Here is a 25,304-nt window from a genome sequence, read left to right as displayed (position 1 = left end):
TGGTCACGTGCAGACAAAGAAAGGTGTAAATGAAAGGTGTAATTGAGATCTCGATCATTCCTTCTGCATTTGGGAATTGGTGAACATATCGGAGAATTCATTTGATTGAAATAGAAGTTTCTTGTCAGTGCGCTTCAAAGACCACTAAAGGTTTGTTACAATGTTCCTTTTAGTACGTCAACTCATGAATTTGTTACGAGTAGAGTTAGATGTATACAATGAATATATGAAGTTCATATATTTTGCATTGCGGTATTAAATACGTATGATGCGCGATCCTTCGCAGTAGATAGCGCTATCTACTGCGAAGGATCGTGCATCATACGTAGAGTTAGATGTGGCAACAATGTTTATAATGTTTTGATGTTTTCCCACATTGTTTACTGCGCACGATTTTGGTTTGTTGAAGGTTCAAAGTTATATTGCCAGTCTAGTCGCTGAAAAGCTCTGAAAACTGTAGAAGCATACTCTGATAAAGTTTATGACAGTTTGTCGAATGGACTTTTTTTTACTGAATTAGCTGTTGTACAACAAATAACAATTTCTCCTCAACTTTGTATAGTCTAGGACATAATTACGGGAAATCCATTGAGGTAGCAAGATCTTTGGAATAGATGAGAATCCTGACATTTAAATCAGAGAATACTGTGAAATTTCTGGGACAATGGACGGTTGATTCCCTCCTTGATCATAATTTCCATAGTTGTTCGAACATTTCTTTTAGTCAGTGATTTAACATGTGAACGTTCACTAATGGTATAGCATGGAACAAATATCTGAGACGGTGTTAAAGCCACAGATATTAAACTGTAGCATTTTTTTACTGAAACCTCACGATGTCAAGATATATCCACAAAAACATCGCAGTGAAAGACAAAGAGTAATTTCATGCAGAGCTGCACGAGTGCAGCCTGACCTCAAACATTCAATGATATTGTAACATTGTGCTATTTTTAGAAGTGTAGCGTGACTTAAAGCACGAACAAAAAGTTCATTCAATATTTGTCTGCGTAAACTAATTTGTATGCTATGGATTGCATACCGTCAAAACTTTTTTAACTGCAATCGAGGACCTGCAATAAGTGTAATGACGTTTGGGAAAGGGTTAAAAATGGACATACAAGAATTTGAAAGGAGTGAATAACTAAATCCTAAGTTGTAGTGCATAGTCACCATTTCTACTAAATTTATCGTAATTTCCTTGGTTGTTCGAACATTTCTTTTAGTCAGTGATTTAACATGTGAACGTTCACTATTGGTATAGCATGGAACAAATATCTGAGGCGGTGTTAAAGCCACAGATAGTAAACTGTAGCATTTTTTTACTGAAACCTCACGATGTCAAGATATATCCACAAAAACATCGCAGTGCAAGACAGAGAGTAATTTTGTGCAGAGCTGCACGAGTGCAGCCTGACCTCAACCATTCAATGATATTGTAAAATTGTGCTATTTTTAGAAGTGTAGCGTGGCTTAAAGCACGAACAAAAAGTTCATTCAATATTTGTCTGCGTAAACTAATTTGTATGCTATGGATTGCATACCGTCAAAACTTTTTTAACTGCAATCGAGGACCTGCAATAAGTGTAATGACGTTTGGGAAAGGGTTAAAAATGGACATACAAGAATTTAAAAGGAGTGAATAACTAAATCCTAAGTTGTGGTGCATAGTCACGATTTCTACTAAATTTATCGTAATTTCCTTAGTTGTTCGAACATTTCTTTTAGTCAGTGGTTTAACATGTGAATTTCACTAATGGTATAGCATGGAACAAATATCTGAGACGGTGTTAAAGCCACAGATATTAAACTGTAGCATTTTTTTAACTGAAACCTCACGATGTCAAGATATATCCACAAAAACATCGCAGGGCAAGACAGAGAGTAATTTCGTGCAGAGCTGCACGAGTGCAGCTTGACCTCAAACATTCAATGATATCGTAATATTGTGCTATTTTTAGAAGTGTAGCGTGACTTAAAGCACGAACAAAAAGTTCATTCAATATTTTTTTGCGTAAACTAATCTGTATGTTATGGATTGCATACCGTCAAAACTTTGTTAACTGCAATCCAGGACCTGTAATAAGTATAATAACGTTTGGGAAAGAGTTAAAAAGGGCCATACAAGAATTTGAAAGGAGTGAATAACTAAATCCTAAATTGTAGTACATAGTCACGATTTCTACTAAATTTATTTATATACCGTTAGGAGTTAATCGCTTCAACCGTGTTTTTTAAATTTCACAAACTAAAGTTAGTGAAGGTAGAAGACGCTCTCGACATAGAAAAAATTGTCACCACTCCGATTAATTTATTCAGCAATTTAGAGATGACTTTAAAGTGGATGACCGAACATTCCTATTCTAACCTCTGCTTTTCTCATTCCTCAAAAGACAATGAAAATCGTGGGGACTGAATTTACATGCGTTCTCCTGCGATGAAACATAATCTTAGAACTTTTATGCAGCAGATTGATGTTTGTAATGAATTTGTTTGTTTGTTTCATGTGTCGTTCATCTGTTACGCCAGTAATGTGTAGTTGTGTTCTTTGTATACAAATCAGCTTAAAGTTTTTTCAGTATTATTCTAGTTCTAATGTGGAACGTGGTGTACTAAGGGAACTTTCATTTTTGACAGAGATGGCAGAAACGCAATCAGGTGCTGAGGATATTGTTGTGATTCCCGACTCCGAGAGCATACCATTGACGAAGGCATCACCTCCCGGCACACCCAGTGGCTTGGTGGAAGGCCATTCGAAATTCTTTGATCAACGCGATAGGGCCATGCAAGCAACTGAGCAAAGCGGTGGTTCCACAACTAGCCGCTCTCAAAAATCTGCAGGAGTCGCATTTTCGGGGGGAGGCATTCGATCTGCTGCGTTTTGTTCTGGTGCATTGCGTAGGATGTTGTTAAAAAATGTTCTTCCGCACTACTTGAGCTGTGTTTCCGGGGGAGGCTACACAGGGGCAGCATTTGTCGAATGGAAAGAATGGAAAAGGCGTAACCGGGATAATGGTGATGATAGCAAATGGCAGGACGAATTCTTTGATACCATGCGACAAAACGCTGGCTACTTGTGCGACTGGCAATACCCCTTTGTAGGTCTCTGGCATTCAGTGGTTTTTGTAGTCCTCTTGGTCACTGTTGTGTTCATATTGCCATGTGTCCTATGGTTGCCCTATGCATTTCCAATTGCCGTGGCAGTAGACGTGCTCTTTGGTAAAATCTTACGTCAGAATGCTACATGTCCCCCATCTGCACATGCTCACACGGATCCCAAGACCTCTCGGACTTCATCCCTAATGCTGATGCTCTATGAAAATTGCCACTCTCCCAGTAGACGCACGGCCCTTATTGTTACAACATTTATTTGTTCTCTCCTGTTCTACTTTCTTTCAAGGAAGAAACGTCTCCATAAATTTAAAGATATCTCGCGATTGTTCTCGATGATTAGTTTCATAGTATTTCTCTTTACTCTATTTCCATTGCTCATTCATGATTTGTGGCCATCAAATACATGGGTTCGAGCCTTCATAATTATAATCTGCATAGTGCTTCCATTCTTCCTCCCAGTGATTCGTAACTACGCGAGTGTATTTCTTGTGTTTTACTGGTACATTCACATTGTGAGTTGGCGAGTGTTTAAAACAGAGTTATTTGGAGCAGTCCCATATTCCGATCATGTCTTCTATCCAATCCTGATTGGTTGTGCTATCGCTGTAATCTTATTCCCGCTCATCGGTCAACTTCACCAGGCTGCGTTCAACGTCTACTACAGGTTTGTATTTTAATTCCTTTTTTTTTTTATTTTTTTTTTTTTTATTTTTTTTTTTTATTTTATTTTTTTTATTTTTTTTTATTTTTTTTTTCTACTACAGGTTTGTATTTAATTCCTTTTTTTGAAAAACATGTCCAGTCAGCTATTATACGAAGTAACTGCGGTCGGCGATCGCTTATTCGACCAGACAATGCAAGTCGGGGACTGGCAGTCAGTGTAAAGATTTGTATTCAATGTATCTTTATAGAGTGTTCTTGTACACGCATCCACAGTTAAACAAAATTCAGTCCACTGAATTCTTATTTACAATACTTCGCGCTTCTACCCTGCCCAGTGTGTGCACCAAAATTATGGAATGGCCTGCCTAGTCACGTCAGAAATGTCGGAACACTGCCTTTATTTAAAAAGAATCTGAAAACGTATTTATTTTCTATATTTATCGACAGTTATTGTGTTCATTTTTAAATTAATTTTAATCAAGTTCTTATACTTATTGCAAAGCGTTATATACTTATTGTATACTTATTGTAAAGCGCCATGTGAGTTTTTTGTACATGCGCTGTATAAATACCGGTTATTATTATTGTTATTATCATTATTATTATTATTATTATTATTATTATTATTGCTTTCCTCTTCCAGGGAAAGATGGTAAGAAGAGAATGAGTTGCTGAATTAAATAATGTCAGCATTGCGGCGCTACTGAGATAAACTTCGTCTGCATGAGTGAGCATAAAACGAATTAGCACCTTATAAGTTTCGAGGAAGCAAAACGTTAGAATGAAGTACGAAAGTATCGTCCTATTGGCTGCTAAGACTCTAAAGCTGTTACACATTCAAGAAGAATTATGACTGTTTTGGTAGGTATGACAGCATTGCTTTATCTTTCTCTTCAGATTCAGGCTATCGAAGGCGTTTTTTTCGCCGGAAAGAAAAAGTGGAAAATGTCGATGGGAAGATGTCTTTCCCATGTGCGTAACACCAATACATGATATAAACTCTTTCTTCTGGCGTAAATACCATGATAATAACGAAAACGAGAACGATGAGACAGAGGTGTCACTTCAAACGCTCAACGGCATTTCACCCACATTCATAAGCAACATCACAGTCAACGACTGGCAGATGAACATTGATGAGGAGTCGAGTTACCAGTTGATTGCATTCTCATCGGAAGGAGTAGAACTCATTGGGAAAGATCAAAGAGAGAGACCAGCAAAATTTGATGGCTGCTTTAATCCAGAACACATGAGGTTATCCTCTGCAATGGCCATATCTGGAGCAGCTTTGAGTTTTGACATGGGAGAATACGAACGTGGTCTACTGAACCCATTGTTAGAACTGTTCAACTTGCTGGGACTTGGAATGGGAGATGAAATGATATGCAATCAGTGTCAAGTCACAAAACAGAAGACCTCTAAGAGGGTTAGCGATAAGTAAAGTTATAACATAACCAAAGTAAAGCGCGCGCTCTGATTGGTCAATTTAGCGTTCCCCATTTGCCCATGGGTGTACGCTGCTGACGTGAGCAAATGCAAAGACTATTTTTCCGCGCGCGCTTGTTTTTTCTGGTCGCGTAAGATTTGTTAAATAAACGGGAACTCTTTAGCTACAATGTATCAATGTTATGTTACAAAACAAATGGTAAACACCACAGCGTACACTATTGAGTTATGGATGCACTTGGGAGGTTTGCTAAGCACTCAAGAAGCTAGAGTCGCTCTCGGCTGTCGCCTCGAGCGACTCTTACGCTTCTTTCGTGCTTAGCAACCTCCCGCGTGCATCCATAACTCAATAGTGTACGCTGTGGTGTTTACCATTTGTTAATTATGATTTTATTTTTTGCCCCGCGTTAAGAATCATCTTGCAGTGCAATTTTCAACTTTAAATTTCACCTCTCTTTTGAATTAATCATAGTTTTGTTTTCTGTCGTTTTGTAGTTGACTCAATTTTAACCGAGAGTACTTCAACATAATAAAAGTGGATCAAAGAAGAATGTTTTGAACATCAACTATTAAAGTTTGATTTCCCGAGCCAATTAACACATACTTTGTAAATGGTAACAATATGGTGCACTCTTTTGCTATTATAGTATGGAATGCCATTCATTTTGGAGATCGTCCTTTTTCTCCCAATGATCGTGTTGTTATTTGTGTACTGGTTGGGACAGAGCATGACATGGGTGAATCACTTGATACTTGTCCATCTCGTAATTGTTGTGGCCTTATCTATGATTGCTGTTTCAAAGACTGGATCGGACTCACCTGGAAAATGGGAGAAGTTTATCAGGTATAACGTTTTCCTTCTCCACAGTGTCTAAAATGTCATTCAAGTAAACATTAATCTAAGATAACCACCATCACTACTGCCCTTGCCAACATCAGCACCTGTCTCGGTTATATCCGGCATAATGAGCTACGGGTGCTCCCTTCTAGCACCACACCAACTATTGAATCCAGTTCAGCGGCATTAAGTATTACCAATAGATCATAAGGAGAAGGGACATATGTTCTATTGAGAATACCTTCAGTACTACTCGCAGAAACGAAATAAACAGACACCCATGAGTACCCACCCACCTTTGCAGCATCGTCACCCACAGTACCTTGCATCACTGATAACGTGTACTTTTGTCAAACTACTAAAAAACGCGATTTCCTTTGCAGATACTGCATCAGGAATATCTTCTTTGTTCGCTTCGTCCGTGGATACCTTAATGTTAGTAACGTTGGCGAAAGGCCACCAGAATACTTGCGACTCAGCGATGGGGGACACTTTGAGAATCTGGCTTTGCTTCCATTGCTTGAAAAGCGGCTGGAAAAAATTGCAATCTTCGATGGTTCGAGGAACCCTGGTGGAGATAAGTACGCAGAGTCTCTTCTGAAAGCTTTAAAGTTGGCGAGAGAAAAACTACGCTGTTCCTTTGTGGGAGAAGATGGCCGAGATATCAACGAGGATATCAAAGACAAATTTTTGAAAATAAAGTCAAAAAAGAGACCACGTAGCTACAGGTTTCAAGTCCATTACTACGACGAGGAAGGCAACAACACAAGTAAAGGAGAGATACTGTTCATTACACCCAGACACCCATCTGAGAGCATACCATTGAAAACAATCGACGAACAACCAAAAGCTATGAACTGCGATGATCCATCGGAGAAAGTGTCTCTGACCGATAACGTCAGCAAACGAATACCCTGGGATATCGAACTCGACCATAAGGATTGGGGGCTCAGTCCCGAACTGACAGAACGTGAAGCAGACAGATTGACATGCTGCTGTTGCGTTTGTTGTCACTATTATGGCAGCTCTCACTGCGTCTCCGATGCTTTGCTGGGAAGATTTCCTCATCACAAAACTGCCAACCAGTTCTTTACTCCTGACATGTTCAGTGCGTATCATCGGGAAGGTTATGCAGCTTGTATTGAAGCTAAAATAGAGAGCTTCTTCAAGGACGAAACTACACAAGATGCGTAACTAATTGAACAAAATATTCGTCATGAAACCATTGGAACGTTATCTTAATGATCCATGAGTAAGCCTTTAAATTTCCTTTGAGCTATGAGAAACTTCATATAAACGCTTTGAAAATCATAGGCGTGTAAGAGTATTAAGCTTATAACCAAGAGCATTGTGTGATTTTATACTGCGCAAGAATGTTTTTATCAAACTAGCGTTAGCCAAGTTGAGCTGCAATATTCTTATTAAAGATTTCTATTAACAAAGAAATGTCTGTCCTCGGGTGATCTTTCACCGAGGCAAGTTTGCAGAAGAAGAAGAATAACAATAACCTTACGGTTAATAACTTGTGTATCGACTTTAGCGAAAACTTTGAAATACATGTTTTTTTTATTGCAAACCTCTGAAATAACTTTAATTCACTGCAATTGTTTGATCCTGTCAACTTTTCGGAAGCTTTCCCGGGTATTTTGGAGTATTATGATTATTTCTGAGTATCATTATTGATCGCGGGGGATACTTTTTTCGTTTTCACCGGAAATACCCGACAATCGGCCATCACGAGCCACAGGTAAACGGAAGTTCAGATATTCGAAAAGGCTTGTTGCTATGGAGTGACGTCATAAACCGGCTAAGTTTCCATCATCGCCTTGACAGCCTTTTTCGATAATTGCTCACAGTAATCTGCGTAATTGCTCGAATTTGTACAATCCAAGTGACATTCAACAACGCAATGCAAAATTAGTTCTAAACAATTATGAACTATTCGTATCAGCGCCAAGAAATAGACTTGCGATGTCGCATGCTCCATTTTGATCATGAATAAATCAGGAATTAAATGTTATTTCACCCGCCTTTATTTAAGGCCTCTTGAGTTCAGATACATATATCTTTCATAGTAGACGGGTCTTTTGAACTTGCGATTGCGTGACACAGCATGTTGCCAAAAACGAGGTCAAGTGATCGATCGTTTTCCTCTAAGAAAAGGCTATCATTTGCATCGGAGCTTTTTTAATACAAAATGAAGTAGTCGGCTCTACACAGGGAAATGTCGATAGGAAGCGTTTACAATGGATCATAATTCACCAGAAATGCCACGTAGGTGATGCTTTCAGTGTTATCATACAATTTGTCGTTTGTCTAAGGGCTGGTTTCAAAGGGCATCTTTCACTATTCATCGATGAGGAATTCTTCATTCGCAATCAACGATGCGAGTGTCTGTTTTTTTAGTTTCTCGTAAGGTGAAAGTTGAAACTCTATTGTGGGGAAGTCTCTGAGCACGTGTCACCCTGTATTCAAATTTCTTAATCGTTATTCGCATTTCATTAGCTTCGCTGATTATTATTCAGTCTCTGCGCCTGGGGAAGTGTTCTATCTTGAATACGAAGCAAAATGATTGTTCACTATTTTAGATTAGAAAATGGCAGTATCCCGCTTACGCTGTGAAGGTAAGTAGATATTTTGTTCAGCCAGAATGGTAAATTTTACGGCTTTCATGATCACGTAACGACAAAACGTGCAAGAGAAAGATTGTGATGTTTGACTATTTGTGGACAGAGTCTAATTCAAATGTATAAAAATTCATCGTTAGAAAAGACCTTCCGTCGCTTGAAATTATTTATTTTCATCTAAATTACGCTTTATAATTTTCGTGAGCTTCTACTCATGGGAAGAAAATATTACAGTATTGTATTGCGAAGCAACAAAAGCGCAATTGTGTTTTATCTTGATTTGCGATAAGACTAGTTTGTGCGCGTGAAAAGTAATCGATTCGGTTTCGAACATTCTAAGATCCACGAATAGTAGCGAATTTATGAAAGCAGCCCAGAATGAAGAGAGATTGTTAAATGAACCTGAAGCGAGTGTCATAGTATTCTTTAAAACTTGACCTTTTTTCTTCATACGATTATCAGGTTTTCACTCAAAGTACTAGACCTTTATCATCAAGAGGAAACATTGTACCCTATAGCTTATTATTATTATTATTATTAGTATTATTAGTATTATTATTATTATTATTATTATTATTATTATTATTGTTATTATTACTATTATTTCAGTCTGTGTTTTTTTTTTCAGACTTAAGGAGATCGTAACACTGAAAGGGTCAAGTAAATGGCCGAGATTTGTCAGGTAGGGTGGGTGTATTGGGCTCGGGTGGGATATGTGTAATGTTATGCCTCCCACCGTGGTTCTTTGTTTGTCACGCAACAGAAGCAAAACAGTTTTGCGCGAAAACCCCACGCTTACGCCAACTGATAGCAACTCTTCTCTGGGGTGTGCTTTTATAGTGAAAAAATAAAATAGAATAAAAAAATAACAGAAATGAAAAATTAAAAAAAAAAGAAAACGCTTGCTCGTGTCTGCCGCTGCGTTATTAAACCCAAATTTGTTTTCTCCCATTTTGAGGAAATCTAGTCCCTATCGGGACAAAACCCTCCTTTGGGGTGAGCTTTGCGTGACATCACAGATCGGCTGCGAGAAAGATAAGATTAGACTTAGACTTAGTTGAGATGTCCTTTTATTATAACTTTCAGAAGCTGCATTAGGTTGGGATAGTTTGGGTCATTGTTGGTTTCATGGTAACGTCAAATGATGAGAAAACCTTAAAATAATAGTTTCCTTTAAAAGACAAACACTAACGATGTAAGAAGAAACCGAGGAGGAATCAGATTAGTCAAGGTTGACGAAAAGTGACTGGGACCAAAATCGGAAAATAGCGAAAAAGCGTGACGCAGTTCTCGTAAACATTCTTTGCAGATAAACGATACTGCTCCGCCAGAGACTTCCTCAAGAACAGCTGGAGAAATAATTCTTCCACTCGGCGAAGTTCCGCCGGTGAGGGTGCACTGCCCAAATACTCCTCGTGATATTCACCCTAAAATATTTCATCAAGGCAGAGATCTAAATACAGCACCGATCCACAAATGTGGACCTGCCACTGAATCGGTGAAGAGAAGCAACGGGGTCGCGTTTTCAGGGGGAGGTATCCGCTCGGCTGCCTTTTGTTCCGGTGCTTTGCGCAAATTGTTGCAAGATGACGTCCCGTTTGAATATCTGAGCTGTGTTTCTGGGGGAGGCTACACTGGTGCTGCTTTTATAGATTGGAAATTTCGCCAAGGCTCCAAAACCGATACCAGGGAGTGGCATAAGGAGTTCTTTGAACACATGCGAGCGAATTCTGGGTACTTATGCAACTGGCAAAATCCCATTATGGGAATTTTGCAATCACTACTGCTTATACAAGTCGTGCTGCTTGTGACGTGCATTTTGCCATGCATGATGTGGCTTCCTTATGCACTTCCTGTTGCGGTAGCTGTGGATTGTTTCTTTGGTGAAGTTTTACGGGAGAATTGTACATCCTCGCACTTCCTCCAACATCCGGATGCTTGGTCTTCAATGCTGATACTGGAGCTCTTCGATGGATGTCATCCACCTGTCAGACGGGTGGTTCTCTTTACAACAACAGCAATAGTTTCGTTTGTGTGTTATGTCCTGTCGAAAAAGGAAGGCTTGAATCTGTATAAAGGACCCCTTAGACTTATCGCAACACTCAGCGGATTGATTTTCGCCTTTACTGCTTTTCCTTGGGCTGCTCATGACTTTTTGTGGCCCTCACAAATGTGGATGAAATTTGTCATTTTTTCTCTTTGCGTCGCGCTTCCTTTATTCATTCCTGTTCTCCGTAATAGCGCTGGTTTTTGCTTGCGTTCTTACATGTACACTTATATCTTGAGCTGGAAGGTGTTCAAGATAAAATTGATGGGTAGTATACCATATTCTGATGACGTGTTTTACCCAGCCTTGATGATGTGTGCCTTGGTCTTCATATTTTTTCCATACATTAGATCTCTACAACAGTCTCTGTTCCACGTATACTACAGGTTAGTGATACATGAATAACCGTGAACTCCGCCCGGTTATATTAGGTTCCTTTGGTGGTTAACCAAAAGAGAACTGGCAAGACAAAATTAAATATCGTCAAGGAAACGAAATAATACATTCAATTTTACAATTCCCCAAACCTGGTTGAAGTAATTAGAATTTTGTCTCATTTTCTCAGTAGTAAGCAGTTGTAAGGGACTGGGACTGCTTTCTCCTTCTTTTATTTCTTGATAGAAGATCGGTCAGATAACCTAATGTAGGTATCTTCCGTTTTTAGGTATTGTTTATCCAACGCCTTCTTTAGATACGGGGCAAAACTTCGGCATGGAGATGTCCTTCCCCGGTGTGTGGAGCCAATCAAAAGCATCCTAAAGTACACCAAAAGGAATGAGTTCCGGAGGGTTTGTCCTAGTGAGATGGAAGAGGAGCTATCGCTTCAGGATCTGGAGGGTCTTTCACCCACTTTCATCAGCAACATCACGGTGAACGGTTGGCAGATTGGTAGCGGTGCAGGTTCACGTAACCAATTGATGTCGTTCTCAACAGATGGAGCGAAACTTATCGGCAACGATGCGGAAAATACACGGATTGATGCTCATACGTTCGCTGCTTGTCCTCATTCTCGCCTAATGAAGTTATCTGTTGCAATGACCTTATCTGGGGCTGCTGTCAGCTTTGATATGGGAGACGATTTTCAGGATGGCCTTGATATAGTCTCTGATTTGTTCACTTTGGTAGGAATCAGTTTAGGAGATGAGCTGACGTGCGGCGAACATTCAGAAGAGGAATTAAGCTGCAGTGAAAAGGTGTGCGCAAAGCTTCAAGGGAATTGTGTTGTATTATATCAGACCGAAAGGAAGGAGCTATCTTAGCTAGATTCTTTGTTCAGTGCAATTACAAACTGTACACGACTTTAAAGGAAGATAGGGAAGGGCTATACTTCAGCGTTTGAACCTCAGTTGCTCGCTCTGCTGATATTTAGCTCTTTACAGGAAATATTCGGGACTTTATTATGTCTGACATACCGCTATCTATGGTGGTTACTACAGCATACATTTAACACTTCAGTTATGCAATATGAGCTAAAACTCTATCATACCAAAAATGTTTTGTTCTCCTCAGTACGTGACACCAATCTTGGTTGAAATTTTATGCTTTTTTCCACTGATGGCCTTACCTTTTGTTTATTGGCTTGGAAACAGCAAAGACTGTGTGGTATTCTTAGTGCTCCTACACATTGCCGTAGTCGTGGTGCTTGCAAGTTTAGCGGCGCTCAATACTGGGTCGACTCAACCGGGAAAAATGCAGCGCTTAGTGAGGTACATTTCTGAAACTATGTTACTATCACCTAGAGCACCGTCTACTATCACTTCACCACCAGTGCCATGATCACCACCTCCCGGTTAGCTCAGTGGATAGAGCGCTGGACTGTTGTGCGGGAGGTCGAGGGTTCGAGCCCCGGCCGGACCAACACTCAAGGTCTTAAGATAATTGAGAAGAATATGCTGCCTTTCTATAATATCAACTAACGGTTAGATATTCTAGTCTTCTCGGATAGGGACGAATCAATGGAGGTCCCGCTAGGGGTAGGAGACGTTAATTTCCCACGCACGAGATTACTGTGTGATGGATGCCCCCCCCCCCCCCTGGGGTGGTTGGGTGGGTTACTGGGCCCGTAGTAATTGGCAGCAAAGCTGTTGCGGTGTCCCTGCCTGTCGGCAAATCTTGTAAATCATCATCATGTCGACTAACCCGGACGGTTATCAAGATCACTATTTAAAAGAAAAAGAAGTCTTTCTATAGGATTACACAATTACTGGTGAACCAGTAGTTTCCATTGTGGTCCTTGCAAACAAATGAAACAAATGGTCTAAATTGAACATAACATCATCAAGAACATCATTAAGAACCCCAACTGGCCGGAGGCGAACCAGTTGGCTATTTACAAGCGTGGCCAAGGATCTGAACACGGGGCTATCATGAAACAAATCTAGTGGTCAGGGTGGGACTCGAACCCGGGAGCGGCGGATTACGAGTCCGACACTCTAACCACTCGGCCACACTGCCTCACTCACTTATTAATGTGACAGTGCTGCCACGAATAACTCCATCATATATTTATTAAGCCATTAAATATATAGAATGAGCATGTACCGAACACACCTGTACCAAACAGATCACAAAATCTGTGCCCTCTACGTAGTGCTAGGCGTCATTGCCTCTTTGGTTTTGTGCGCCAGAAATGAGGCAGTGTCATCTTTGATGCTTTCTTATGTTATGGAATCAGCGCCCCATTCTATTTGCTCTCATTGTTTTTTACAGTTCCAAATGACCCTGATTTATCATATTTCCTCCTTTAGGTGGTGTGTTACTCACATTTTCTATGTTCGCTTCTTTCGTGGATTTCTGAACATAAATAACGTTGGTCTTAATCCTCCGCCAGTACTGCGACTCAGCGATGGAGGACACTTTGAAAACTTGGCATTACTTCCACTACTTGACAGAAAACTAGAGAAAATTGTCATAGTTGATGGCTCCTGCAGCCCTGGTGGTCATAAGTACGCAGATTGTCTCCTTACTGCTCTAAGAATGGCGAGGCAGAAATTACACTGCTCATTTACAGGAATGAATGGTAGGGATATCGAAGAAGATATTAGAGTGAACTTTTTGAAAATCAAGTCACAACAAAGGCCACGGAGCTACCAATTCCGAGTCCAGTATTATGATGAGGATGATAACAAAACAGGAGAGGGAGAAATACTCTTTATTGCTCCCAGACACCCATCTGAGAGCATACCACTGGCGAGAATTGTCACTCAGCAACCAAAATCGTGGGAAAATTCTGATGTCGAGCTGAGAGATCCAGACCAAGGGAAGTGGGGAAGAGGTCCTGAGATTACTGAAAACGAAGCCGACAGACTGACAGGTTGCTGCTGTTTGTGTTGTCATGGAAACAGCTGCCAGTACGTGTCTAACCTTCTACAAGGGTCTTTTCCTCATCATATTACCGCCAATCAGTTCTTTACACCCGATATGTTTACCGTGTATCATCGTGAAGGCTATGCGGCTTCTGTTGAGGCTGATGTTTCAGGTTTCTTAAAGACAAATTAGAGGAAGACTAGCGAAAATATGTACATGATCAGCTGTTGACCAAAATAACCGTGTTTACAGGGACAGCAATTTTGCGTAGACGGAGATAAATGCAGCATAAGAATGAAAACAATGTCTTTGTAGGAATATCAGGATTTCTCATCCGTTTGCGGAGAGGTGGTGATTTCTTCAAAGTAAAACGAGTAAAATAACGACGATCTTCTTTAATCCTCTCAACAGTCCTGAATACAAGCATAAACTAAGCAAACTTTTCACAAATTACTGATAGCTGTTGCTGTGTAACCTGGCTTGTTTGTCCTGAAAGAATCGTACAGTTCGTTTAGACTTTTTATCTACAACTTCTTCCCACTGCCTTAGATTGTTTGTTCCTGAAAAGATGAAAAATGATCGATTTTTGCTTTTGGATTGTTTTTGAGCAACATTTGAACGACCACCGAGTGTGATTCATGGTCGCGTTGCATCACTGCTTCTCAGGGCGAACTTATTCAGAGTTTTCTCTCCTACAATAAGCTGTCCGTAGGATTTTATCTTATTTCTAAAAATTTTTTTCTATACAAAGAACGCTAATTAGTGATAGGTAAAGATTATCTCGAATTAAACTATTAATGACATTATATAGATATACCTGTCACAATGATAACAATAATAATAATAATAATTTGAACTTATGTTTTATGAATATAATTATAATTTTAAAATATTTACGAATTATCAATATATTTCTCAAATTAAGGAAAGCAAAGTTATGTAAAAACGAAGTGGAAAAAGATCGATCAATGTTAGCTTTAGTTATCTATACGAATCAAAGAAACTATTTTTTAAGAATGTTGAAAGTCAACTTCAATATTTTGGTTTCTTTACGACTTTTAGTAATGAATGGGGCGACAATTGTGATATCGACGTTTTGAACTTCGAACAATGGATTGATTAAAGAGACACAGCTAGACATGAAATGTGAACATAACAGCATATGGCCAAGGAAAGTTCATTTCCTTGAGCTGTCACGTGATGCTGGAACCACGGTGCCTTTGCAGTCGCTCTATTCCCGCGATCTTGCTCTTTCGTTAACAAAAGAAGGAAGAACTCTAAGGATTCATAGAAATGTCTTTATTGGTCTCTAAGGTTTAAATGAACAACCAGTACTGAAACAGACAAAATTAAACATTCTCAATGTTCCTAGATTATTAAACTTGTTCTCTGCTATGGAGCAATTTATTTTTCTCATGAGATAGTATGATACGCTTTCTCAGTTATTGCCTATAACTTTTGACCAAATGATAATTACATATGTTGTTATTAGAAGTGTGAAGTGTTTCTTCAAGTTCAATGTCCTGTGGCCTTACAACATCTTGCTTTTTGTGAGCTTTCCTCATGTAGTATGTCTTAAGCAGAATGCATAGACCGGTTATGAATGCACTACATGGCCAAAACATAGCGTGAAACGCTAACGTTTCATGGGCGCTTTTGTCTAATATCACCTCTGTGGGATCATTCGGGTTGAAGTAGCACTGGAAGCTTTCCGGATTCTCTCGCTTTTCCTTGGAGTTTTTGTATTTGAGCACCGATGCGAAGTTGTCTGAGTAATTTGGCTGACAAGGAGGCCCGTAGGTGCACTGAAATTGAAGACAACATTACCAGTGACTCATGTATTATCACAAAAGAAGTTCTTAAAAACGAAAGCAAGCTATCGCCAACAGAGAGTATTCTATTTTCTAATTTTTAATTTTTCTAATTAACATAACTAAAACACAAAGGGTCATCATATATTTGCATAAATCGTCTGAGGTTGTGTTGTAAACAAACGGGATAGACTAGCCAATTTGCAGTCGATTTGAGGATTTAAAAAATTGGTGTTCCAACTTCAGTTGTGCTTTTTCGAGTCATGGTTTAGATATTAAGTTGAAATTTTAGGATTGAACTGTTTTAGAGTCTTGTTGATAGGTCTTTTTTAAACTTGGAATTTATATACTTCTTTAAGCTGTATTGCTTGTATTTGTTTAAATTTTCTTGGTGACTCACTGTCCAAAGAAGCCGATACGAAACACTTTGAAAATCCTTTCATGCGCAAATTATTTTTATGTTTGGAACTGATTATTTCAGCCAGGGAGTTTCAATCTACATGCTCTTTAAAGCACTGTGTTCCATTTTCAATACGTATTATTTAACTCTGTGAACAGCGATTAACCGTGTATGTACGCAAAATTATTTTGACTTAGAAGAACAGGCATCTTTTGACTTACTTCAGATCCCAAATCGTATATGGTGTTATGCAGGAGGGCTGGCTGAGATGTTCCAACATCTTCAGTCGATTTCGCTGCCATTTTTACCAAAACCCGTAAACAAGGATACTTACTACAACAAGTGTGCATCCCACATGCGCAGCTAACATTACCCCCAGTAAAAGATGATTCTTGTACAACACAGACACCTTTCTCAAAACTGAAACCTTTGGCTATTTTTCGAACGACGTCTAAGCCAAGAAACATCATGAGAAACACAGAGAAGACAATAAACGCTGTTGCTCCAGAAAGACACTTCAATCGGAGGACTGTTCGCTTTTCTTGCTTCAAAAGTTGTTCGTAAACTCGACGTATTTTCATCGATGGATGAATCCAAAGATATTCTGAAGAAATACCAAACAAATTTCGGAGAGTGAGATATGTTGAGCTTGACTCAGCTCAAAACAGCAATTCATACTTCGTTCTTCGCAACTGTCGACTTAGTTTTCGCTGCGAAGGTTGGCTTCTGTGTGTTCTCTGCAGGTGGTTTTCAAAAGGAACAAAAAGCTGACGTGTTGCAAGATTAATCTTACAAGACCCAAATAAAACGTTGATGAATATTCATTTTTTTTGTCAGTAAACGTGCGAACAAAAATCTTTACTAGAAGAACAAACTGCCGCCAAATTTTGGACATTAGAGTGGTGCTTTCATTTGGAAAAAATTAGTTTTCCTCTCTTGGGACGCTGGTATGACAATGGTCGAATGTAAAAGCGATAAATTGACGCGGATAAGTATTTTAAACGGAAACAAAAGCTTCACTTTTGGTTAAGCACTCACTGAATAAAATGATGAAATAGCGTATTTATTGCACGTCAAAATTCAGGGAAGAACTTTGTATATTTTGTCACCTTTTTTTCCTTTACAGTTTTGTAATTTAGAAATGCATTGTGTTTGTGTGGACGGCTTTTGTTCAGTAAATCTTTATTCATCCTTTCTAATCCCACAAATGTAAATTTTCGTCGTGTTAACATTCGTTGTTTTTCAGCGATCTGCATAATTATAAACACATGTTGTAGAGCGATATCTTATTTTCCTGAGTGTTACACAAAGTGTGAAGACTTCCTTAACAGGAAAACATACTTTCACACGGATTAGGGATCAATCTTGGTCATGTCTTGAGTTTTGCATCATTTAATCTTTGATTAGCAGCGCACTTACTTTAAAAAAAAGAGCAAAAGAAAAAACGAAACAAAAAAAATCAACATGACGAAGAAAATAAAAGGAAAAGCAAAGAGAGAGGGAGAGAGATCCGCCCCGGAACTGAAAGAAACTGTCCTTACTTATTGGTTTGTTACTATAGGGCCCACCCCTTCCATCTAACTCGTTCACTTACGATGGCATACACACTACCCCTAAGACTCCAAGAGGAATCATGCTCCATGTCATTGTCATCAGATGTATGACCCCCCGGAAGTAAAAATAAAAAACTGTAAAAGAAAGCGAAGAAGAAGAAGAAGAAAAAGAAGAAGAAGAAGAAGAAGAAGAAGAAGAAGAAGAAGAAGAAGAAGAAGAAGAAGAGGAAGAAGAAGAAGAAGAAGAAGAAGAAGAAGAAGAAGAAGAGGAAGAAGAAGAAGAAGAAGAAGAGGAAGAAGAAGAAGAAGAAGAAGAAGAAGAAGAAGAGGAAGAAGAAGAAGAAGAAGAAGAAGAGGAAGAAGAAGAAGAAGAAGAAGAGGAAGAAGAGGAAGAAGAAGAAGAAGAGGAAGAAGAAGAAGAAGAGGAAGAAGAAGAAGAAGAAGAGGAAGAAGAAGAAGAAGAAGAGGAAGAAGAAGAAGCAATTCAAAATTACATCGTTGAAATTGAGTAAAGTAATATTGCTCCGAGAATTGCATTTTTTTCTTCTTATCAAAAGAGTTTTAGAAAGTGATATAGAGCAAATTTCCTGGCAAATGTTGACACCTATTATTATAAGTTTCGAATTCATTAGGGGACCATCATCTTTTCTGTGTCAGTTTTTCGAACTTACTTTTATAATTTGTTTCCTTGCGACATCTGGAGCAGCAGTTTAAGTTTGCAGTTTCTGATCACGAACTTCCGCTCAATAAGAAGTAATCAAACTGCAAAGTGTAATTAGAGTTAAGAATGAAGACGAAGACCGTCAGTCAACACTCTAATTCTACATTCAGGCAATGAAAGCCAGATCCTCTGAAAATCCGGATCCGGTTTTTGGCGGAAAGTAATAATCTTGGCTGTATTGGCAAACTGATTCATTTCCATGACAAGTAAACCTGGAGGTACACAAGTTACAAAAAGCTAAGAGAAAGCAGAATAAAATTCAAAGGTGTTGTTTTTAGAAATATATGTGTGTGTGTGCGTGTGTTATAGCAATGTTTTTTTTTAAATTTGTTAATAGAACAAGTTATTTTTTGGAAAAAAATCGTTAACCTGTAGGAAATGAAAGGCACTCGTTGAAATAAAGGGATAAGAAAACCCAGTGAAGAGCATTTTGGTCGCAGAGTTTTTCCCATTTCTGAAGATCCAAAGCTCTAAATGGAAAATTGTTAAAGGTTAACTTTAGTTTAATCTCGTCAGCAACCGACATTTTACAAACAATCGTCCCCGTATTTCGTGAGAATCGTGTGAAACATCATCTGTGCGATTTTAGCTATGCGGTAAAAAGTTATTAAAATACTTCACTATTGATCAACAAAGAAGAAGATGATTAGTGAAACACAAATATAACGGACTGAATAACAAATGAATTTTATTACTTTAAAAGAGAAATGTTGAAAATTTTCAACACTGCGCAGTTTATATTCAACGTAAACGTTTCTTCCAAATCAATGCATAAGTCTCTTTTCAGTGAGGCATTTTCATAGAGTTTCCATACTGTTCTGATTCTAAAACGAGGGAAATCACTTAGAAGGACGCTTTTCTTCCTACTTTAGCGTCCCAGAGAAAATCAGCTCACAGAATCCAAATATACCTTGGATTGAACCTGATACTATCACTCAACCACTGTAGAGGGTTACCGTCCTCTGGAAACTGATTACAGATTTTATGCAGCATTGTACATTTCTAGATTTGGAGGCCGATGTTTCTTAGTACAAGCAGGAAACGGCTATTTTTCTCATCTTTGCAAATGCAGTATCGTCGTCGACAACAATCGCATTCAATCTTTTTGTTCTGTGCGCTATCATACGAACTTCAGCACTACACATACCGAAGAATGGTTTGCTTTGTTTATTAATATGCTCAGATCTCTTTGTGGGGCTGTTTTCACAAACCAGTTTTATGATCAAGGTAGGCTTTGGAAACGTCACGGTGAATCCTTCCAGAGCTTGTTTCCTATTGGTTCATGTCTGGGACATTTGGCGTTATTGGAGCTGGAGTGACATTTTTAAATTTGTTTTGTCTAAGTGTGGAACGATACATTTCTCTTATGTCTCCTCTTAGATACGAAGCCATTGTTACAAAGAATCGCGTGTTATTTGATGTGGTTACCTGTTGGATCTTCACTATTTCATCAGCATTGTCGCGGTTCGTAGAATCAGGTTTGGGTTTACTTGCATGTGTGATCATCCCATTGCTTCTGGTCTTAAATTGTTATTTCCATCTGAGAATTCTTCTCTTGGCGCGTCATCATAAGAAAGCCATCCGGGACATCACCCGTAATGTTGCAGCCAGTAAGGACAGAAACCCGTGTGTAACATCAAGAGGTAAGACGGCTCTAACCATGACCTACCTGTTCGCCTTGTACCTGATACGTTACACTCCACTTTTCTGGTGTTTTGTTGCCATGACGATAGAAGGTAGGATGACAAAAGACCTCCATGTGGTAATTGGTGTTGCAGCCACTGTAGTGTACACCAACTCATCTCTTAATCCAATATTTTACTGCTCGTGAATGCGAGAAATACGGAGAGCAGTTTTAAGACTTTTGAACAGTTTCAAAGGTAGCCAATAAGTTTTTTTTGGTAACTCATAGAAAAGAAGCCCCACAGTGAAAAAAGAAGGAGAAAATGAACAAAAATGGCTAGAAAGGAGGACGATTAAAAAAACAATTGCTAATGGAAAATTGGAAGTTTCTAGGTATTTTTAACCCTGTCGCTAAAATTGTGGTCTCGCTCCCTTTTCAAACATGATAATCCTCTGGACACTACACGCTAATGGTTCATAGGGTCAGGAACCTGCAGGATTTTAATATTGTTTTTTGTTTTTGTTTTTGTTTCTTTTTTACGCTTTTATTTTCTATTTTCTTATATATTAACAAGAAATTTCTTTGACCTGCAGATAGCAAATGCTAATCAGGGTGGGTTAATTTTTTTCCTTAACTATAATTTATTATAATTTACTGGAAATTAAACGAGAATGAGGAAATATAACATAAAAAGACAAAAAGATACACATGAAAACATAAATGAAAGATGTTCATTGTAAAGGCAAAGAAAGGTCGACTGAGATTTTCTGAGTGTATGCTAGATATTGTAAAACTGGTTCAAATTGGTTCAATTTTGCTGTTTGAAATTTAACATTATAATTATCTCATCAAGCTCCATATAAGAATTTTCAGTCTCTGGAATATTGAGAAGAGCTCTTTTTGTTTCTTTTTTGAAGGATTTCATTGACAACTTTTCATATTCATAACGTATCTCATTCCTGATTTTGACACCAACACGCTAAAAGGCCTTCTTTGCATTGTAAGCCTGCAGTACTTAACGCTAAACAGTTGTGGCGTTGATGAGCGAGTAGTATATGTATTGATGTTTGAAGTTCATACTGTTAGAGGGTGCACTGTTGTTACGAACATCCAGCTTTCATTTACGCAATGAGCTTCGTAATATAAGAAGGTGATAGGTGAATTTTTGCATTTACAAATAAGGGGATTGCATGAGAAGTTGTCAACCAAATAAAAACACTGGCCAAACTCTTCTCGAGACCTTCTTGTTAAAAGGCTAAGAGCTATATCTGATTATCTCTCACGCTGTAAGAGAACATGGATCGTTTATGCTGCTGTTGTCTTCACCTTTCTCAATACTTAAAGGAAACGCAACAAACCTCGCCGATTGTTGTCGTATCAATTGCTGTCAGATCGCAACAAGAATCTACTTTTTTTCCTTCAGTTCAGGCCCACGCCTGCAAAAACACAAAATTCAAACGATATCTGTCAAGGGTGTTATTTGTATTTGTTGTAGATTTTACAACTGCCTTCGTTATACCAGTAAATACCTTTTGTAGCCCTTTCTCTTTTATTAAGGCTACTTGAGATGTTCTCTTTTTCGCTGTTTGTTCTCTTTTTGTCTCTTCCTAGTAAGCTCAGGAAACTTTATACATTCCTCAATTGTTTCTCAAAGAGCAATGTACCATAGATTGTCCCATTGTTCAAAATAGTGTTTGCCCTTTTTACTCTGAGTAACAATGTCACTGTTCTAATGAATGAAATCATCAATACAAATAACAATATCTTAGTTCGTTTGTTAACCTTCACTTTCCCAAAAGGATACATTTTACAAGTGAGCAAACACAATTTAACTTAATTTCCTGCTTTAGAAATGAAAGTTAAAAGTATTTTTCAAAGAAATACTCATATCTAATAATGGGCAATCAGCCAGATTATTCCGTCCCCTTCAAAGGTGTATTTTGCCAATTCCTCGTAAGTTTACTTATGTAGCTTTGTAATATTTAACCAGGGCCATCTTTTCAATATCGATTTTTATGCAAATGAATTCATTCGTGCCTAATTGATATCTTTCAACACCTGTCCGAAGGCCCCTTCAATTCTGTGGTAAGTTCTCCTACAAACAGATGACTCGTAAAAGCATGTATAAACTGAAAAAACGACATCGATTAAATAGTTTTCAATCTTCAATAAAATTACTCAACGCTTGGTGAAAATAAGGGAAAATATTCGTTTTAATTGTAATGTTACTGAGGCAAGGTAATGAACTAAAGTGCACTTACGGAGAAAATTGAAAATTTAATTAAGGACAGAAACACAAGAGGATGAGAAGTATTTGCTTGTGAACCCGTAGAGTTCAGAGGCTTTTTTCCAACGAAAAAACATTAAAGGGGGTTACGGATTTTGAAAACTCGACTTGTTAACCGTTGGAAATTGTTTTCAAGATAAATGAAGAGATTAAAACGACAGAAATGAACAACAGCTGCAGCTTGAACGAGACCAGGAAGTCGCTAAATCGATCCCTCGATAGGAGCTGTTATTTCCTTGAAATCAACGCCGATGTACCTTTATACGTTTTTATCGTGAACGTAACAGTTTCCGTTATCAATGGAGCAACTTCTGTTGTGGCAGTGACGGTAAACACTTTAGTACTTATTGTCTTTTGGAAAACTTCCGGCCCTTCACACGGCTGGTAATGTCCTCGTAAGCTGGTTGGCTTTCTCCGACTTAGTGGTCGGTTTGGTTTCCCAGCCTGCATACATTCTGTACAAAACCATTGAAAACCGAGGAGAATTTCGATTGCTTTGCATGACGCAGTTAATAGCAGAGCTCAGTCACAGGCTGGACAGCATCTGGTGTCTCTCGTTCCTAACACTGACTGCTATCGGTGTCAAGAGGTACATCTCGCTGTATCGACCACTAACTTACAACACGCTGATCACAACTAGGAGAGCCTTTCTGGTAGTGGTATTCTTCTGGAGAGGTCTCATTTTGAGAGAAATCTCCCGCTTTTGGTTCCTTGACAGCATCTCTGCTAGCTACCCAGCCATTATTTCGATCATCATTTGCCTTGGCTTGAGTTTATGATCTCATTGGAAGATTTACTCAATCGCAGTACGACATCAAAACTCCGTGCGGGACATCGCGCGCGTAACCGCACGCTTGCAGGGCCAAAATTTTTCACAGAACACGCGACGCGAGAGGAAGGCGGCAGTTGCTGTGTTAGGGGTGTTTCTCCTGTTCTTGATTTGTTATTGTCCGATGATGTGCTGTTTGATAGCTCAAGCTGCTTTTGCCGTGTCGGTGACATTGTCATATGTGGGTTTTATATCTCATTGTATCTGATTTATCACTTTCACGGGTTTATTACGAATCAACTTAACGGCCTGCTCCCAGTTGGCTTGTTACAAGTAGCTCAATTGGTAGAGCGCTGCACTAGTATCGCAGAGGTCAGTGGTTCGAGTCCCGTACAGGCCTGATTTTTTTCAGGTCTGATTTTCGCTATTGCTTAAATAGCGCTATCTACTGCGAGGATCGTGTATCATACGTATCTAATACCGCAGTTCAAAATATATGAACTTCATATATTTCATTGTATCTGGCTAACAATTGTGTTACAGACTAACAGTTGTGTTACAGACTAACAGTTGTGTTACAGACTAACAGTTGTGTTTGTGTTATAGACTAACAGTTGTGTTGTAGACTAACAGTTGTGTTATAGACTAACATTAGTCTTATAGACTAACAGTTGTCTTATAGACTGCGTTATAAACTAACAGTTGCATTATAGACTAACAGTTGCGTTATAGACTAACAGTTGTGTTATAAACTAACAGTTGTGTTATAGACTAACAGTTGTGTTATAGACTAACAGTTGCGTTATAGACTAACAGTTGTTTTTGTGTTATAGACTAACAGTTGTGTTATAGACTAACAGTTGTGTTATAGACTAACAGTAGTCTTAGAGACTAACAGTTGTCTTATAGACAACAGTTGTGTTACAGACTAACAGTTGTCTTACAGACTAACAGTTGTGTTACAGACTAACAGTTGTGTTACAGACTAACAGTTGTGTTACAGACTAACAGTTGTGTTACAGACTAACAGTTGTGTTACAGACTAACAGTTGTGTTACAGACTAACAGTTGTGTTACAGACTAACAGTTGTGTTACAGACTAACAGTTGTGTTACAGACTAACAGTCGTGTTACAGACTAACAGTCGTGTTACAGACTAACAGTTGTGTTACAGACTAACAGTTGTGTTCAAGACTAACAGTTGTGTTACAGACTAACAGTCGTGTTACAGACTAACAGTCGTGTTACAGACTAACAGTTGTGTTAGACTAACAGTTGTGTTACAGACTAACAGTCGTGTTACAGACTAACAGTCGTGTTACAGACTAACAGTCGTGTTACAGACTAACAGTCGTGTTACAGACTAACAGTCGTGTTACAGACTAACAGTCGTGTTACAGACTAACAGTCGTGTTACAGACTAACAGTCGTGTTACAGACTAACAGTCGTGTTACAGACTAACAGTCGTGTTACAGACTAACAGTCGTGTTACAGACTAACAGTCGTGTTACAGACTAACAGTTGTGTTACAGACTAACAGTTGTGTTACAGACTAACAGTTGTGTTACAGACTAACAGTTGTGTTACAGACTAACAGTTGTGTTACAGACTAACAGTTGTGTTATAGACTAACAGTTGTGTTATAGACTAACAGTTGTGTTACAAACTAACTAACAGTTGTGTTACAGACTAGCAGTTGTGTTACAGACTAACAGTTGTGTTACAGACTAACAGTTGTGTTACAGACTAACAGTTGTGTTACAGACTAACAGTTGTGTTACAGACTAACAGTTGTGTTACAGACTAACAGTTGTGTTACAGACTAACAGTTGTGTTACAGACTAACAGTTGTGTTACAGACTAACAGTTGTTACAGACTAACAGTTGTGTTACAGACTAACAGTTGTGTTACAGACTAACAGTTGTGTTACAGACTAACAGTTGTGTTACAGACTAACAGTTGTGTTACAGACTAACAGTTGTGTTACAGACTAACAGTTGTGTTACAGACTAACAGTTGTGTTATAGACTAACAGTTGTGTTACAAACTAACTAACAGTTGTGTTACAGACTAGCAGTTGTGTTACAGACTAACAG

At 38.7% G+C, this 25,304-nt stretch overlaps 3 protein-coding genes, 1 long non-coding RNA gene and 1 pseudogene across 4 annotated transcripts; 4 read left to right on the top strand and 1 right to left on the bottom strand.

Annotated features, from left to right (window-relative positions):
* The first annotated feature begins 57 nt into the window (after nucleotides 1-57).
* On the top strand, nucleotides 58-7,628 carry LOC148727723 (uncharacterized). The gene is made up of 5 exons (XM_088725593.1): nucleotides 58-150; nucleotides 2,638-3,778; nucleotides 4,675-5,203; nucleotides 5,871-6,067; nucleotides 6,445-7,628. The coding sequence occupies exons 2-5, from the start codon at nucleotides 2,640-2,642 to the stop codon at nucleotides 7,253-7,255; spliced, it is 2,676 nt and encodes an 891-aa protein (XP_088581719.1). The 5' UTR covers nucleotides 58-150; nucleotides 2,638-2,639; the 3' UTR covers nucleotides 7,256-7,628.
* Nucleotides 7,629-8,365: 737 nt separating this feature from the next.
* Nucleotides 8,366-15,460, top strand: LOC111327285 (uncharacterized). The gene is made up of 6 exons (XM_088725594.1): nucleotides 8,366-8,685; nucleotides 9,317-9,370; nucleotides 9,998-11,121; nucleotides 11,400-11,928; nucleotides 12,245-12,441; nucleotides 13,483-15,460. The coding sequence occupies exons 2-6, from the start codon at nucleotides 9,353-9,355 to the stop codon at nucleotides 14,231-14,233; spliced, it is 2,619 nt and encodes an 872-aa protein (XP_088581720.1). The 5' UTR covers nucleotides 8,366-8,685; nucleotides 9,317-9,352; the 3' UTR covers nucleotides 14,234-15,460.
* On the bottom strand, nucleotides 15,326-17,443 carry LOC111327276 (calcium-activated potassium channel subunit beta-4). The gene is made up of 2 exons (XM_022931418.2): nucleotides 16,474-17,443; nucleotides 15,326-15,846 (listed from the first exon to the last, which is right to left on the bottom strand). The coding sequence occupies exons 1-2, from the start codon at nucleotides 16,831-16,833 to the stop codon at nucleotides 15,484-15,486; spliced, it is 723 nt and encodes a 240-aa protein (XP_022787153.1). The 5' UTR covers nucleotides 16,834-17,443; the 3' UTR covers nucleotides 15,326-15,483.
* Nucleotides 17,444-19,045: 1,602 nt separating this feature from the next.
* On the top strand, nucleotides 19,046-21,728 carry LOC148727722 (uncharacterized). The gene is made up of 2 exons (XR_015988895.1): nucleotides 19,046-19,753; nucleotides 19,907-21,728. It is a non-coding gene; the product is annotated as an uncharacterized LOC148727722 (long non-coding RNA).
* An 872-nt stretch (nucleotides 21,729-22,600) lies between these two features.
* On the top strand, nucleotides 22,601-23,553 carry LOC148727721 (QRFP-like peptide receptor; annotated as a pseudogene).
* Nucleotides 23,554-25,304: the final 1,751 nt, after the last annotated feature.

The sequence above is a fragment of the Stylophora pistillata genome, chromosome 6 (genome assembly GCF_964205215.1).
Source record: "Stylophora pistillata chromosome 6, jaStyPist1.2, whole genome shotgun sequence".
In the NCBI taxonomy this organism is placed as follows: Eukaryota; Metazoa; Cnidaria; class Anthozoa; order Scleractinia; family Pocilloporidae; genus Stylophora; species Stylophora pistillata.
This window is presented reverse-complemented; position numbering and strand designations above follow the sequence as displayed.